The sequence below is a fragment of the Cynocephalus volans genome, chromosome 10, assembly GCF_027409185.1.
Source record: "Cynocephalus volans isolate mCynVol1 chromosome 10, mCynVol1.pri, whole genome shotgun sequence".
NCBI classification, from domain to species: Eukaryota; Metazoa; Chordata; class Mammalia; order Dermoptera; family Cynocephalidae; genus Cynocephalus; species Cynocephalus volans.
In genome coordinates this window covers 96,125,966-96,139,948 of record NC_084469.1, presented here as the reverse complement: position 1 = coordinate 96,139,948, position 13,983 = coordinate 96,125,966, and the positions used below count along the sequence as shown (strand labels likewise).

Below are 13,983 nucleotides of genomic sequence, written 5' to 3'. Positions count from 1 at the left end.
TTTGTCTGCTTTCTTCACTCCTGGTACAGAACAGACTCTCAATAAATATTAAAGGGATAAATCATTATACCGTCTGACATTTAGTGAGGATTTCTAATTGCAAGATCATCCCCACCCTCCTGGAGGAGGCTGATGCTATTCTTATCCCTGTTTCGTAGATAGGAAACTGAAGATCAGGAAGATTTTTCCTTAAATCCCTTTAACACCCTCAGGACAACCTCAGATCTCCATGGTTTCAGCCCCTTAGGGGTCAGAGCCGTCCACAATTCTTTCTCATCGCCATCTTTCTCCTCTCCTCTGCCCTTCCCCCAGCCATGGGACTCTTTCATTTCCTAGAGAAAGCCCGTGATATTTCACTTGCAGTCTCGGGGCAGAGTGTTTCTTGCCTGAAAGGCTCCCTGGAAGGCTCCCGTCCCTCCTTCTCTGCCCATGTCACTCCAACTCATGAGGTTTATTTTAGCTGTCACTTTTGGGTGTCTCCTTTGCCGCCAGAACAGCCCAACACATATGCCACCGTTAGCTTGTCTCTGTCTTATCTGCCCAAGTGGGGTGCACCCTCTGCAACGCCTCCCACCTAGGGCACGTGGGTGGGGGGCTACTGGGGTCCAAACGGGGCTGGGTGGTGGGGGCCTTGAATGCCCCCACATTGAATTGGGACTTTGTTACGTAAGCGCCGGGGATTCAGGGAAATATCTCGAGCAGGGAAAAGGACACGGCCAGAGATTTCTCCATGAGGCTCATTCGGCCTGTCCCTGCCTGCCTGTCAACCGTCGGAGAACGCGGCGGAAGGTGCACAGCCTCCAGGGAGAAGCTCGCTCGTCGCCCTGGCAACGGAGTCCGGAAATGCCAACGAGACGCGATCCCAGAGTGCAGAGCGGTCGCCACGGGTCAGAGAGGCGCAGGGAACCGATTGTCACGTGGGCGACCGCGCGGAGGCGGGACTTCCGGCGGCGCGCTATTTTTTTTCCGGTTGCTGATTCCTCCCGGCCCCTCCCTGCCTGGGCCCTGCGCCCCCTGCGGGGCCCTCGCCGCCGGGCCAGCCGCCACCATGAAGAAATTCTTCCAGGATGTCAAGGCCGACATCAAGTTCAAGAGCGCGGGGCCCGGTCAGAAGCTCACAGAGTCCGTGAGGTGCGAGACGAGCGCAGAGGCCTGAGGCCCTGGGGGGCGGGGGCGGGGACTGGGGGGCGGGGGTCTGAGGCCGCAGCGGCGGAGAAGGCCTGGGAGGGCGAGAGGCGGGGAGGGGCGGCCGAGGGTCACGGGTTCGGGGAGAGACCTCGGGGGGGCGGGGCAGGGGGCAGGGAGTGGGGCGAGGCGAGCCCTGGGGGGCGGGGCTAGAGGGGAGCGGTGGGAGTCGGGGGAGGGGGAGGCCTGGGGGCGGGGCTGGGGGGAGCAGTGGGAGTCGGGGGAGGGGGAGGTCTGAGGGCGAGGTTGGGGCTGAGCCTAGAGGAGCAAGTACACGTGGACCCTGGCACGTCCTTGTGAATAGGGGTTCTAAGTCTCATGGGAGGGCGGGATGAGAGACCAGGAGAGTCTGGAAGGCCAGGGAGCCTGAGGCGGTTGTTGGGAGGGTTGTCAGTGAGTTGGGGTGCTGGGAGGGGCTGAAGGTCTGGGAGAAAGTGGAGGACAGACAGATGGAGAAGGGATCCCCTGTGGGTGACGGGCAGGTCAGACTGGAGAGCGAGGAGGTTAGCAGCTTCCAGGCTTCCTGGATTGTCTGGGGAGGCCTGGGAGAGAAGGGCCAGGGGCAGAGTGGAGATTCAGCCAGGAGGTGGGCAGAAGGCTGCTGGGTGGGAAAGGGAGTCTGGAGAGGTTTGGGCTGCAGCAAGGGAGGGGGACGGGCAAGGGAGGGAGCTGCAGGGAGCCCCGGGGGGTGGGTACTGGCGGGTGATCCAGGAAAGAGGTCAGCCTGGGCAGGGGTCTGTGAGGAATAATGGAAGGGATTGTGAAGAGGTGGGGGCTGGGAGGGGCTAGGAGGAGAGGGAGGGAGGGGGTGGGGGGCACTGTGAGGACATCAGGGTGTCTGGCACAGGACAGAGTGTCGTGGGTTCTTGGGAGGGGTGCGCTGAGTGGGAGAAGGAAGGCCATGAGGGCCAGGTCCGTGAGAAATGTTACAAAGTCAGGTTCCCAGAGCCCAGGGGGGAGAGGAGGGCAGCTTAAAACGGGCCGGGGGCTGGACGCGGTGTTGTAACACCAAGGTCAAGAGTTCAGATCCCCATATCGGGCAGCTGCCAAAAACAACAACGTAAAAAGAGGGGGCCAGGAGCGGGGTGGGTCCCTTCCTGAGTTAACAAATAGTGGGTGGAGGTGGGGGGCTGAGGCCACTACAACTGTGTGACAGGAAGGCTGTAGGAACCGTGTGGGTGACAGCTGTGTCAGAGCGGAGGCCTGGGCAGAGAGGAAGAGGTGCGGAGGTCCAGGCATCCAGCAAGGCTGGGGACTCGGGCTGTGTCCAGCACAGGTTTAGGCTGTAGCGGGGAACGGGACAAGCCGCTGCTATGTCAGGGCTCCCCTTCTCGCAGTGGCAGATGAACAGAGAAACCAAGGGATATGTGTGGAGAGACCAGGTGGTGCTCAGGGCCATGAAGAAGAATGAGCAGTGTCAGCGGTAGTGGGCCATGGAGGGGACACATGGGGGGTCTGGGCAGACCTCTCTGAGAGGGTCACATTTGAGCTGGGACCTGCACAAGGTGAAACTCAGCTGGGAGGAAATCAGCCCCCTCCCCCTCTCCCTCCAAGACCCCCTTTCCTCATCCCACCCCCAGGCAGAACACTGTGAGCGGAGGAGCAAAGGCTGTGCGGTGGGGACCAGCCGGCTGTGTGGGCAGAACAGCGGAGAGCCCAGTGTAGACAGAGAGAAGCTGGAGAGGGGCCTCGAGGCCATAGGAGGCTTCAGGTCTTTGCTGTGTGCCACGGGAGGGCTTCATGCAGAAGGGGACAAGCGCTGGCTTAGGATCCCCTGGCTGCCCAGTGGGGGAGAGTCCGTGACAGGTTGGGGTGAGGTGTGTTGGGAAGGGCCATTTTTATGGAAAGATCTATTTTTAAAATTAATTTTATTATTTTTTTTGGCAGCTGGCTGGTACAGGGATTGAACCTTGGACCTTGGTGTAGTCAGCACCACGCTCCAACCAACTAAGCTAACTTTATGGAAAGATCTAGACATCCGATGGGGCCAGGGTGGGTCTCCATGAGTCATCTGCTCTTCACCCCAGAGTTCCTGGCTGTGCAAAGGGCTAGAGGGAGGCAGGGATGGGCAGGAAGGGAGGGCTGAGTGGAGCTGGAGGACTGAAGGGCCTGAATAAGAGCCTGGGCTCCTAGAAGATTCTATAGACATAGCAGAGATGATTCGATCTGCTGGGGTCAGAGGAGGGTCCTGAGGATAGAAGGAGGACTGGACAGAGAAGACAGGGCAGGCTGGGAGAAAGGACTGCTCTGTGGAAACGTCACCGCCAGGCTGCTCTGTGCCAAGCAGATTCTGGTACTGTCCCTCCTGTTGGGGAATTTGAGCTGGGTGGAAAGGAGGTTAAAGGAGCTCTTTGTAACGTGCACAGCCCAGGGCCTGGCATGGAGTGAAGCAGCCTGGGTAATGGCAGTTCCATTGTCGGCTGACCCTGAGGTCCTGACACAGGTGCTGTGGCGTGAGGCATGGTGCCTGAACTTCTGTGAGCCTCTTGGGTTGGGGAAATGGGGATCTTAAGACCTCCCTGAGAGCTCGTGATGAGAAGTGAACAGTCTGAACCGTGCCGGGCTCACAGCTGGGCGTCCAGCACGCAGGAGGCGCTCAACAGACAGTTGTGATGTTACTGCGGCAGACAGTGTGGTCAAGGCTTTTATGGGAGAAAGGGAGAGGTGGACATGAAGCCCTGTGAGTCTCCCCAGTTCTTGAGGATGTCAGGATGTCTTCACACGTGGGGGGGGGCGCTATTATCCCATTTTACACATGTAGACATGGAGGCCCAGTTGCGGGGCAGGACTTGCCTAAAGGGGAAAGCTCAGAGCAGTACTGGCATGTCCTGCCTACAGGGGCTGCTCCGCCTGGATCAGAACTGTCTGGTGGACAGGGGTGGCCCCAGGAAAGAGGTGTCCCAGCCCACATAGGCAGGGCTGTGTCTGGCTACTGGGGCAGGTGGCAGGAGTGGGGGAAGGGCCAAAGCTCCTTTGTCTGACCCCATGTCAGCCTCACTGGCTGCATCGTGAGGATGCTCGTTTTCCCTCGGTGTCTCCCCAGGGAGAAGGCCCCCAAAGAAAAGCCCAGCCAGCCTGCCCTCGGGCAGCCCCGGCAGGGACCCACCGATGAGGCGCAGATGGCTGCTGCAGCAGCCCTGGCCCGGCTGGAGCAGAAGCAGCCCAGGGCTCGGGGCCCCACGTCGCAGGACTCCATCCGGAACCAGGGTGAGCAGCGGCCATCCTTGGGCTGAGGCCAGGAGGCTGTTCTTGAGTCCCAGACCTGGTGCTCTGCTCTGGATGAATATAGTTATACGAACAATGCGTGGGGTGGGTGTGGGATTAAAGTCACAGCTGGGACTGTGTCCCCAGAGGGGAAATGCAGGGTGAAAAAGCCAAAGCAGGCCTGATGTGGTCAGGGGGGCAGATGGGAGCAGAGGCTTCAAGGAGGAAGAGCGGGGGTCAGACGGAGGCTGTGGGTGGGGATGGTTCAGGCAGAGGTTTGGGCATAGACCGAGCCCTGCAGGAAGGACTAGAACTTAACCATAGCAGGAGGACCAGGGCCCAGGGAGAACATGCCTAACTCAGGCCCAGCACGGACACAAGGGGCTCTGGGCGGCCTGCACATGTCTCATCTCTGCCTCTCCCATCACTCTCTCCCTCCCAGTGAGAAAGGAGCTGCAGGCTGAAGCGACTGTCAGCGGAAGCCCGGATGTCCCCAGCATCAACATGGTAAAGGCACCTTTGGGTGGAAGCATCACACCCTGAGGGCGGCCTGCAGTGGGGGCAGCTTGGACCCCATAAAGGGCCCACCATGAGAGGGGGACACACATAAGAGGTATCATTCCTGCCCTCGGGGCTGCAGGCACCTGAGAAAGCCTGCCTTGAACGCAGAGGCAGCTGAGGTTGAGCCTGGCAGTGTCTGTGCTGGGACCTTCTGGGCACAGCACTTGAGGATGCCCAGCTCGGGGGCTGAGGAATGGACTTGACCCACATTAGCTCCTTGGTTCCTCCTGTAACCCCTCAGGGTGGGCGCTGTTGTCATTCCCACCTTTTGGAAGAGAAAGCAGATTCAAAGCAGCAAAGCCAGCTGTCCTCTAGCCTACACCTCAAAACCAGCCAGGGTAGGGCTGGAAGCACAGCCTGTGTGCCACCAAAGCCCTCTCCTGGCTGCCTCGGGTGTTGGAGGGCTCCATGGAGACTGGTACAGTCAAGGAGGACTTGCTGTAGGAGACGGGCCTCAAAGGAGAGCTCTGCCGGAAGGGTGTTCCAAGCTCCTCATCCCACGAGGACTCACTGAGTTTTAGCATGGAAGAGACCCTAGAGATTGCCTAACAATGGAGGACCAGAGAGATGCTAGGACTTGTCCAGGGAACTGTACCTTCTGACCCCAGCACAAAGCTCCTTCCTCACCAGGTAGGGAGGACAGTCTAGTAGGAGCCCAGGTGGCCATTACTGTGTATCAGAAGCTGCCATGTGCTTTCCATTCCTGCCCTTGTTTAATTCTGAGGTGGCCCCGCAGGGACATTTTACAGACCAGAAAACCGGCCAGGGTGTCTCCCACAGCTGACAAGCAGAGGGGGAGACAGTGTTGGAGCAGGGTTGTCTGGCTCTAAGGGCCATGCTCTTAGGATTGGCAGTTGGTGGCTCGGGGGTGGGCTCTGTCCACAGTCCAGGCTCAGACACTGTCACCTTCCCCTCCCCCCACAGGTAACTGAGCCCAAAGAGGAAGGCTCAACCCACCTGGCTGTACCCGGCGTGTATTTCACTTGCCCACTCACAGGGGCCACTCTGAGGAAGGACCAACGGGATGCCTGCATCAAAGAGGCCATTCTCTCGGTGAGTGGTGGCCCTTTGTGTCCCGTCCCCCCAACCAAAAGTTTCCAGTGCAGGAGTCACCTCCAGGAATCCCAGGTGGCACAGATGCCTCATGAAGTCTTGCAGCTGCTTTATTGTATGATTTTATTTGCTGTAAAGGATTAAATACTTACATGACGGACAGAATTCAAAAGGTACAAAAGAGTCGATGAAGAAAGGTTTGCCTCCTATTGTCGGCCATGCCTCCTCCCCTGAGGCCACTGCAAGTAGTTTAGGTCCCTTTTCCAGGATCTCCCACCTGTGTATAAACTTGCCATTGTCTTGCCTCACTTGTTGTGTGGATGTTTTACATAAAAGTTCACGTGCTGCTCACTCTTAACATGTAAACTTCAGGGCAACGTATCAGTACACAGAGAAGTTCTATAGCATTGTTTCTCCTTGTAACTCTTTGGAAATAATTTCCCACTTAAAGAAAAATTGCAAGAATAACACAAAGAACCCTAAATACCCTTTACCAGGGGTATGAATTTCTGGTGGCTTTTATGACAAATTATTGTAAACTTGGTGGATTAAGACAATCCACATTTATATTCTTACAGTTCTGGAGGTCAGAAATCCAACATGGCCTTACTGGGCTAAAGTCAAGGTGTGGGCAGGGCTGGTCCCTCCTGGAGGCTCCAGGGGAGGATCCGTGTCCTCCTTTCCCAGCTTCTAGAGGTGCCCACAGCTCTCAGCTCATGGCTTCTTCCTCTGACTTCAAAGCCAGCAATGCCAGGTCAAATCTTTCTCAAGCTGCCGTCTCTCTGGTTCACTCCCTTCCCTTTTTGAGAACTCTTGTGATCACAGTGGGCCCACCTGGAGAATCCAAGATAATCTCCCTATTTTAAGGTCATCTGATTAGCAGCCTTAATTCCATCTGCCCCTTTAATTCCCCCTTGCCATGTAACTTAGTATATTCACAGGTTCCAGGGATAAGGACATGAATCTTTGGGGGAGGGGCATTAGTCTGCCTGCCATACCCACATTTACCATGTTAACAGATTTTGCCCATTTGCTTTACCAGCTCTCTATTTTTTTCTGAACCATTTGAAAGTTCTGCAGTCTCTTGAACTGCATAATGCTGTAACTTATTTGAGCAGCCCCTGTCGACGAGCATGTAGGATGTTTCCAACTTTTGCTAGTAAGAGCAGTTATGCAACAACTGACACTTTGCTGCATGTCACTTCATGCTGTAGGCTCAGTTCCAGAAGAGTTGTTGTTGGAACAGAGGACACTGTGTAGTGGTAGTTTGGTTGGTTGTAACCAGATGATCTCCATAGGGGTCATCCCAATTCATGCTCCCCCCAGCAGCGTGTGGGAAAGCACCCTTTCCCCATCCCCTCACTGTCACTGTGTGCTACCATACTTTCTGATTTTTACCCAAATTCACAGGTGAAAATACTTCAGGATAGATTTACTTTCCATTTCCCTTATTTGGGGTTAGGTTGGCTATGTTTTCATATGAGAATGCATCCTATGCCCATTTTTCTGTTGAGTAGTTGGTCTTTTTTTTCTTGTTGATTTGTAGGCACTGTTTACATATTAGGGAAAGTAGGCTTTGGCCTATAAGTTGCAAATGTTTTTGCCCAGTTGTTTATTTTTTTATTCTGCTTATGGTCACTGCGATGTAGAAATTCTTGATTTCTGTATAATTAAATGCATCAGTCTTATGGTATCTGGGGTTTGGGTCCTATTTAGAAAGGCTTTTCCCACTTCAATATTAAAGTAATTTTGCTTTTCTATTTTGTTTATTTTGTTTTAGTGTTTAAAGCTTTGATCTAACTAGGATTTATCCTTGCATAAAGTATGAGGTGTCAAGCCAATGTTATTTTCCAGATAGCTGATCTAGTTTTTTCTTAACCACATATACTGATAGCACCTGTCTTTTGCTCACATATGTGAAATCCTCCCTTTATCACAGAGGAAATTGTTGCGTGGATTCCTTCCTGGACATCTGTTCTTTTGTCCCTTGTCTGTTCAGGTACCTTGGTCCTGACTTAAACATGGTGGCAGGTCACCTAGAAACACCTGAGAGCAGCAGCACTTCCCTTGGGGTGGGAGTGCTGGTCCCCAGGCGCTTCGGTCCTGAGGAAATTTGTTTCATGAGGACGCTGTACCCGTCTTGCTGCTACTCTCTGCCTTTCTCTGCAGACCTGCCTTCTCCCCCATGTGCAGTGGTTCCCGAGCAGGGACAGATTTGTTCCTCCCTTAGGTGACCCATTCTCAGCCTCACCCCACTGGGATGCTGTTTGTAGAGTCCCGGAGGCTGGCTCTGTGAAATCTCTGAGTTCTAGCTGTGACTCCTCCCCTCCCCCATGGAAACAGGTGGGACCCCAGGGAGGGACGGGAGCTATCAGTATTCCAGTTTTTCTGCCTCCCCTGGCTAGGTGCCAGACATCAAGGGATCACAGGCCTCCTTTGCATCTTCTCTGTGCCATCTCACACATGTAGCCCTGATGAGGGACTTGGCACCTTTCAGTCTGTTTCTTCATCTGAAACCTGGGAGTCAGTACAGAACGTTCCTGGTAGGGCTGTGAGGGGATCAGGAGGGCTGGTGTGGCCATGGTGGCTGGTGGAGCCCAGGGGCTCAGTAAGCAGCAAAGGCCTCTGTGGGGTTCAGTCCTGGAGTTGGGCTCTGAAGCCAGAGTGTAAGGCAAAGGTCTTTTGAGTCCAATTCACCCCAGAAGTCCTGTCAGTCTGGGCCTTTAGAAGGCAAAAGGATAGACCTTCCTCCTCTTCTGTTTTGGTTGTAGGCGCCCTTTACCCTAGAGCAGGAGGCAAAGTTGGGGACTCCGAGAGGATCTTTCTCCTTTTCCTGCTGAGCACAGACACTTGGGTTTGCTTTAATTAAATGCTACTGCTCTGCTGCAAGGCGGTCATGGTGACTAGACCTGGGACTCCTCCCGTCATCCAGCAGCGAGTAGGCCAGTGGATACTCCTCTGGGCCACACGTGTACACACATCCACACGCTTCCTCTTCCCCCAGCACTTTTCCACGGACCCAGTGGCCGCCTCCATCATGAAGATCCACACGTTCAACAAAGACCGGGACAGGGTGAAGCTGGGCGTGGACACCATCGCCAAGTGAGTGGGTTGCCCCTGCTGGGCCCGCAGCAGCCACTCACCCCAGCCCCCTCGCCCACTGGGGCTGTCACCAGCTCAGGCCTTCATCACAACCTGCCGAGGTGGGCCTGAAGGAGCATGAATTGAGAGTGAAACCAGCTCCACCCTCCACGCCCTCCCCCTCCCACGAGCCCCTGGGGAAAGGCTGGGCCGCTCCAGGCCTCAGTTTACCTGTTTGTAAAACAAAGGGGTTTAAGGAATTGGGGGTTCCGAACCTTGGCTCCCCTTGGTGATCATCTGGAGAACAGGAGGAGGAGGCAGGGTCTGAGCCCAGTCCCCACATCTGATTGAGCAGGTCAGGTGCCTGGAGGTCCTTGTGTTCTCCAGCCCCCAAGCACCTGAACTGCTGTCCCCCTGGGGGCAGGAGATCAGAGGAGCCAGGTGGCCAGCCTGGGACTGTGCCCTGTGCACCCCTCCGCCTACCACCAGGTACCTGGACAACATCCACCTGCATCCCGAGGAAGAGAAGTACCGGAAGATCAAGCTGCAGAACAAGGTGTTCCAGGTGAGGGCTGCCTTCCGGGGTGGTTTAACCCAGTGCAGGCACCGTGGCCTGGACTGCACCATCATGCAGGACCCAGTCTGGGGTGGGGGGCAGCTGCCCGCTCACAGCCAGTGGCAGCCCAGGATGCACCTGGGGGCCTCCCTGGAGGAGCTGGCGTGTGAGTTCAGCCCTGAGCAGTGAAGGGTCGTGGCTGGCAGAAGGTAGCAGGGCGGGGAGCAATGGCTTTAGGAACAGAAATCACACAGACATGAATTTTGTCTGCTCCTCCTCCTCCCCCAACATATTTTGATTCTTGCTCATTTTATTTGGGGAGATTTTTCATGCAAACACAGACTTACGGCTTCTCCAGAGAAATGGTATAGACTAGCTGCCTGCCTTTGTGACCTGCTCAGTCAGTGTCTGATGCTGATGGCCACAGAGACCCTCTGCCTACAATCCCAGCACAGCACACTCAGCCCACTTCCTTGTTTGTGGGACCACCCCAGCAGTCCTCTGGCTCTTCGGCCTTATTCTTCACCCCTGGCTGTTGACCCTTGGGGTCCCACACCCTCTGTGAGCAGCTGATGGAAACTGCCCAGCTGAGACAGCTTCTGGGAGTCAGTACCCACCTGGGGTCAGCAGCATTCCCAAAAGGGGGATGCTGGGCCAGGCGTGGTGTGGCCAGGGCAGAGGCAGCTGGGGCCCCACTGACCTCCAGGTCCACTCCCAGGAGCGCATTAACTGCCTGGAAGGCACCCACGAGTTTTTTGAGGCCATTGGGTTCCAGAAAATGATGCTTCCAGTTCCTGATCAGGGTAAGAGGAGAAAAGGGCCTTGGCTGGACCGGGAGGTGGGGACGAGGGGCATCAAGGTAGGGGGCACCTCGCTGCGGCAGAGTGACTTCTGTGCTGTGCTGCAGAGGGTGCTGAGGAGTTCTACGTGCTGAGCGAGGCCATCCTGGCCCAGCCCCAGAGCCTGGAGAGGCACAAGGAGCAGCTACTCAGCGCCGAGCCTGTGCGGGCCAAGCTGGACAGGCAGCGCCGGGTCTTTAGGCCCTCGCCCCTGGCCTCACAGTTCGATCTGCCCGTGGACTTCTTCAGCCTCACGGCGGAGGAGATCAAGCGGGAGCAGAGGCTCAGGTGGGCAGCGGGCCTGGGGGGACGGGTGGGGCAGCCGGGGGCCAGCCGGCCTGAGCCTAGCTCTGGCGGTGCCCAGGTCTGACGCCGTGGAGCGGCTGAGCGTGCTGCGCACCAAGGCCATGCGAGAAAAGGAGGAGCAGAGGGAGCTGCGCAAGTACACCTACACGCTGCTGCGTGTGCGCCTCCCCAACGGCTGCCTGCTGCAGGGTACGCCCAAGGGGCTCAGCTCGGGGAGTGGGCGGTGGCTGTCCTGCAGGGAGCCCGTGGCTTCACAGGTCTGAGCTACAGTCCTGGAGGCAGTGCCCCCAGCTCCATTTACAGATGATGCTACAGCCAGGGAGGGAAGCTGGGGTGGGCCCCGGCCCTGGCCTGACTGTCCCACTGTCCAGGGACCTTCTATGCACGGGAGCGGCTGGCGGCACTCTATGGGTTCGTCCGGGAGGCTTTGGAGAACGATTGGCTGCCTTTTGAGCTTCTGGCTTCCGGAGGGCAGAAGTTGTCGGAGGACGAGAACCTGGCCTTGAACGAGTGCGGGCTGGTGAGTGTTCCTGCCGGTGTGTCCGCAGTGGTCATTTCACTTGAATCTGCTCAAATTCTGGAGGATGGAGGTGTTCTTGAACAGTGGGCAGCACTTAGTGGTGGGGGCCCTGGGCCAGGTTCACCTGCGTTTAAATCCCACCTTCCCACTCAGTGGCAGTGTGACCTGGAACAAGTTCATAACTTCTGTGTGCCTCAGTTTCCCACCTGTAAATTGAGAGCAGTGGCAAGTGTGCTAGTTCAAGTCCCTGAGGAACAGAACCGAGGTGTGATTAGTCATGTGGGCATTTATTGAGCAGGAAACAAGAGGGGGCCTGATGCAGGTTCGACCCTGTGAAGGGAGGTGGGGAAGGCAGGAGGCCTGTGCTCAACATGTCCTCCTGCTGTACTGTCACCAAGAGACAGGGTAGCTGTCTGACCACCCCACTGCAGGTGCCCTCAGCCCTCCTGACTTTCTCGTGGGACATAGCCGTGCTAGAGGACATCAAGGCTGCAGGGGCTGAGCCAGACTCGTCAATCCTGAAACCCGAGCTCCTGTCAGCCATTGAGATGCTCTCGTGAAATAAAAGCAGGGTTGGCTTCAGCCCTGTGGGTCTGTTTTATGCTCTCCCCTCCCTGTCCCCCACCTCTGGAGCCTCCGAGGCACCTGGAAACACTCACCTATCTTCTGGGGCCCCGAGGGGCACTAGCTGGCTGAGGACACTGTGGAGCTGGGCCTGTGCCCACCCTGGGAGAGCCCAGGGGCAGCACCAACCCAAGCCCTCTGCAGCTGCTCTTAACCATTTTCACAAAGCCCCTGGGGCAGACAGATGTGGGTGGCTCCCTGGGCAGGAGAGCTGGTCTGTAGCGTGGGCCTAGCTCCGGCAGGCTCTGGACAGAGGTGGCCACGTCCAGTGCTGTGAGGCTGCTTAGGGGGGAGCTGGTGACATTGGCAGGTGGGGGAGATGCTTGCCTGTCAGCACATGTATCTGCAATGATTTAAGTTATGACCCAAATAAATAGGATATTTGAATGTGGTTTCCTGGTGCTGAATTCACACCGTGCAACACAGGGCAAGGTCAGCAGGCTTTGGGCAGGCCAGCGCCACTTGGGGGGAAGTCCTGCAAATTAGACAAGGGCTGTGCCAAGCATATGAAGCCACAGTCACTCTTGGGCCTCCCCCAGCTCTGGGGGGCAGGTGCTTCCACAGGCCTGGTTTTACTGTGACCAGGACAATCTTCCCCAGAGACGGCCATGTCCTGTTCCTGGGACCTGTGGATATGTCACTTTCCATGGCAAAGGGATTCTGCAGATGAGATGAAGTTCAAGACCTTGAAATGGAAAATCATCCTGGGTTATCCAAGAGCCCAGTATCCTCATGTGGTCCTCCTAAAAAAGGGAGCAGGAGGGTCAAGAGTCAGAGAGACTGGGAGATGCTGCGCTGATGGCTTTGCAGACTGTATGTAGTGTTTGTTGCTTATAACAAAATACCTGGAACTGTGATATATAAAGAAAACGAAATGTACTGCTTACAGTTTCGGAGGCTAGGAATTCCAAGGTCCAGGGAACACATCTGGTGAGGGTCTTGGTGGTGGCGACAGTGGCAGCAGGGTTATCACATTGCAAAACAGCAGAGCAGAGACTAACCTCTCATGTGCTCTCCTTTAAAGCCCTCAGAACGACACCCCTGACCACCATGACTAATCCATTCACTACAGAGTGGTCCTACAATCTAATCCCCTCTCGAAGGCCCCACCTTTCAATTACCATAATAGGATTTCCCACCCTCAAGTTACAGTGGGGATTTAAGCTTCAGTGAGGTTGGGGTGGGTATCCAGTCTATAGCACAGAGGAAGTGGTCACGTGCCAAGGGCTGCAGGCGCCTCTAGAAGCTAGGAAAGGAGGACACGGATCCTCCCGTGCAGACTCCAGGAGGGACCAGCCCTGCCCACACCTTGACTCTAGCTCAGTGAGAACCATTTCAGACTCCTGATCTCTAGAACTGTAAAATAATAAATGTGTTGTTTTAAACCACTGTTTGTGGTCATGTTACAGCAGCCCCAGGACACTCACAGGGAAGCTGAGGCCTGGAGTGTTGAGGGCACATGCCCCAGCCCCACTGCTGAGGCTGCAAATGTGATTTATTTTTTCTCCCAAATGTGATTTAAAAGTCTTTTATAGAGGGCTGGCCCCATGGCTCACTCGGGAGAGTGCAGCACTGGTAGTGCCAAGGCTGCGGGTTTGGATCCCATATAGGGATGGCCGGTGCGCTCACTGGCTGAGCGTGGTGCGGACCACACCATGCCAAGCGTTGTGATCCCCTTACTGGTGAAGGAAAAAAAAAAAAAGTCTTTTATAAAGAATTCAGTAGCGAAAGCAACGTCCCTTGCAGTCCCGCCAGCCAGGAGCCCCCAGCATGTGCCACACTTGGGTCACCCCCTGAGCCGCCAGCTGCTGGGGCAGAAACTGGGCATGTTGTTCACTGCCCCACCTCAGGAAGCCAGCACTGCCGAGGGTGCTCTGTGTGGAGAACCGAAGATGTCATTCTGGTCCCACATTGCCTGCCTGCCCCAGCTGCGACTAGGACTTGACCCCAAGTTTTGGGGCCCAGTACAGCGAGTCTCGGGCCACTGCCCATCCCTGAGCCAGGGGGGACGGACTAGGCTGACCAGCACCCTCCCCCTGTGACTGGGGTACTTG

The 13,983-nt window shown here is 56.1% G+C and overlaps 1 protein-coding gene across 3 annotated transcripts; it reads left to right on the top strand.

Annotated features, from left to right (window-relative positions):
* Nucleotides 1–954: 954 nt before the first annotated feature.
* On the top strand, nucleotides 955–12,316 carry UBXN6 (UBX domain protein 6). Of its 3 annotated transcripts, none has more exons than XM_063111045.1 (12): nucleotides 1,064–1,131; nucleotides 3,073–3,177; nucleotides 4,229–4,392; nucleotides 4,832–4,896; nucleotides 5,875–6,003; nucleotides 9,008–9,105; nucleotides 9,574–9,649; nucleotides 10,359–10,443; nucleotides 10,548–10,767; nucleotides 10,844–10,974; nucleotides 11,157–11,305; nucleotides 11,737–12,316. In XM_063111045.1, the coding sequence occupies exons 2-12, from the start codon at nucleotides 3,146–3,148 to the stop codon at nucleotides 11,863–11,865; spliced, it is 1,278 nt and encodes a 425-aa protein (XP_062967115.1). In that variant the 5' UTR covers nucleotides 1,064–1,131; nucleotides 3,073–3,145; the 3' UTR covers nucleotides 11,866–12,316. The 3 variants fall into 3 exon arrangements, with proteins under 3 accessions (XP_062967114.1, XP_062967115.1, XP_062967116.1); XM_063111046.1 differs by lacking the exon at nucleotides 1,064–1,131 and adding an exon at nucleotides 2,832–2,896; XM_063111044.1 differs by lacking the exon at nucleotides 3,073–3,177 and having other exon boundaries at nucleotides 955–1,131.
* Nucleotides 12,317–13,983: the final 1,667 nt, after the last annotated feature.

Bases quoted from the DNA above. Each gene is read 5' to 3' on its own strand.
- UBXN6 (XM_063111044.1), top strand. From the start codon at position 1,049: ATGAAGAAATTCTTCCAGGATGTCAAGGCCGACATCAAGTTCAAGAGC. The intron at 10,444-10,547 runs GTAAGAGGAGAA...GCTGTGCTGCAG, and splicing joins GCTTCCAGTTCCTGATCAGG to AGGGTGCTGAGGAGTTCTAC. The intron at 11,306-11,736 runs GTGAGTGTTCCT...ACCCCACTGCAG, and splicing joins CCTTGAACGAGTGCGGGCTG to GTGCCCTCAGCCCTCCTGAC.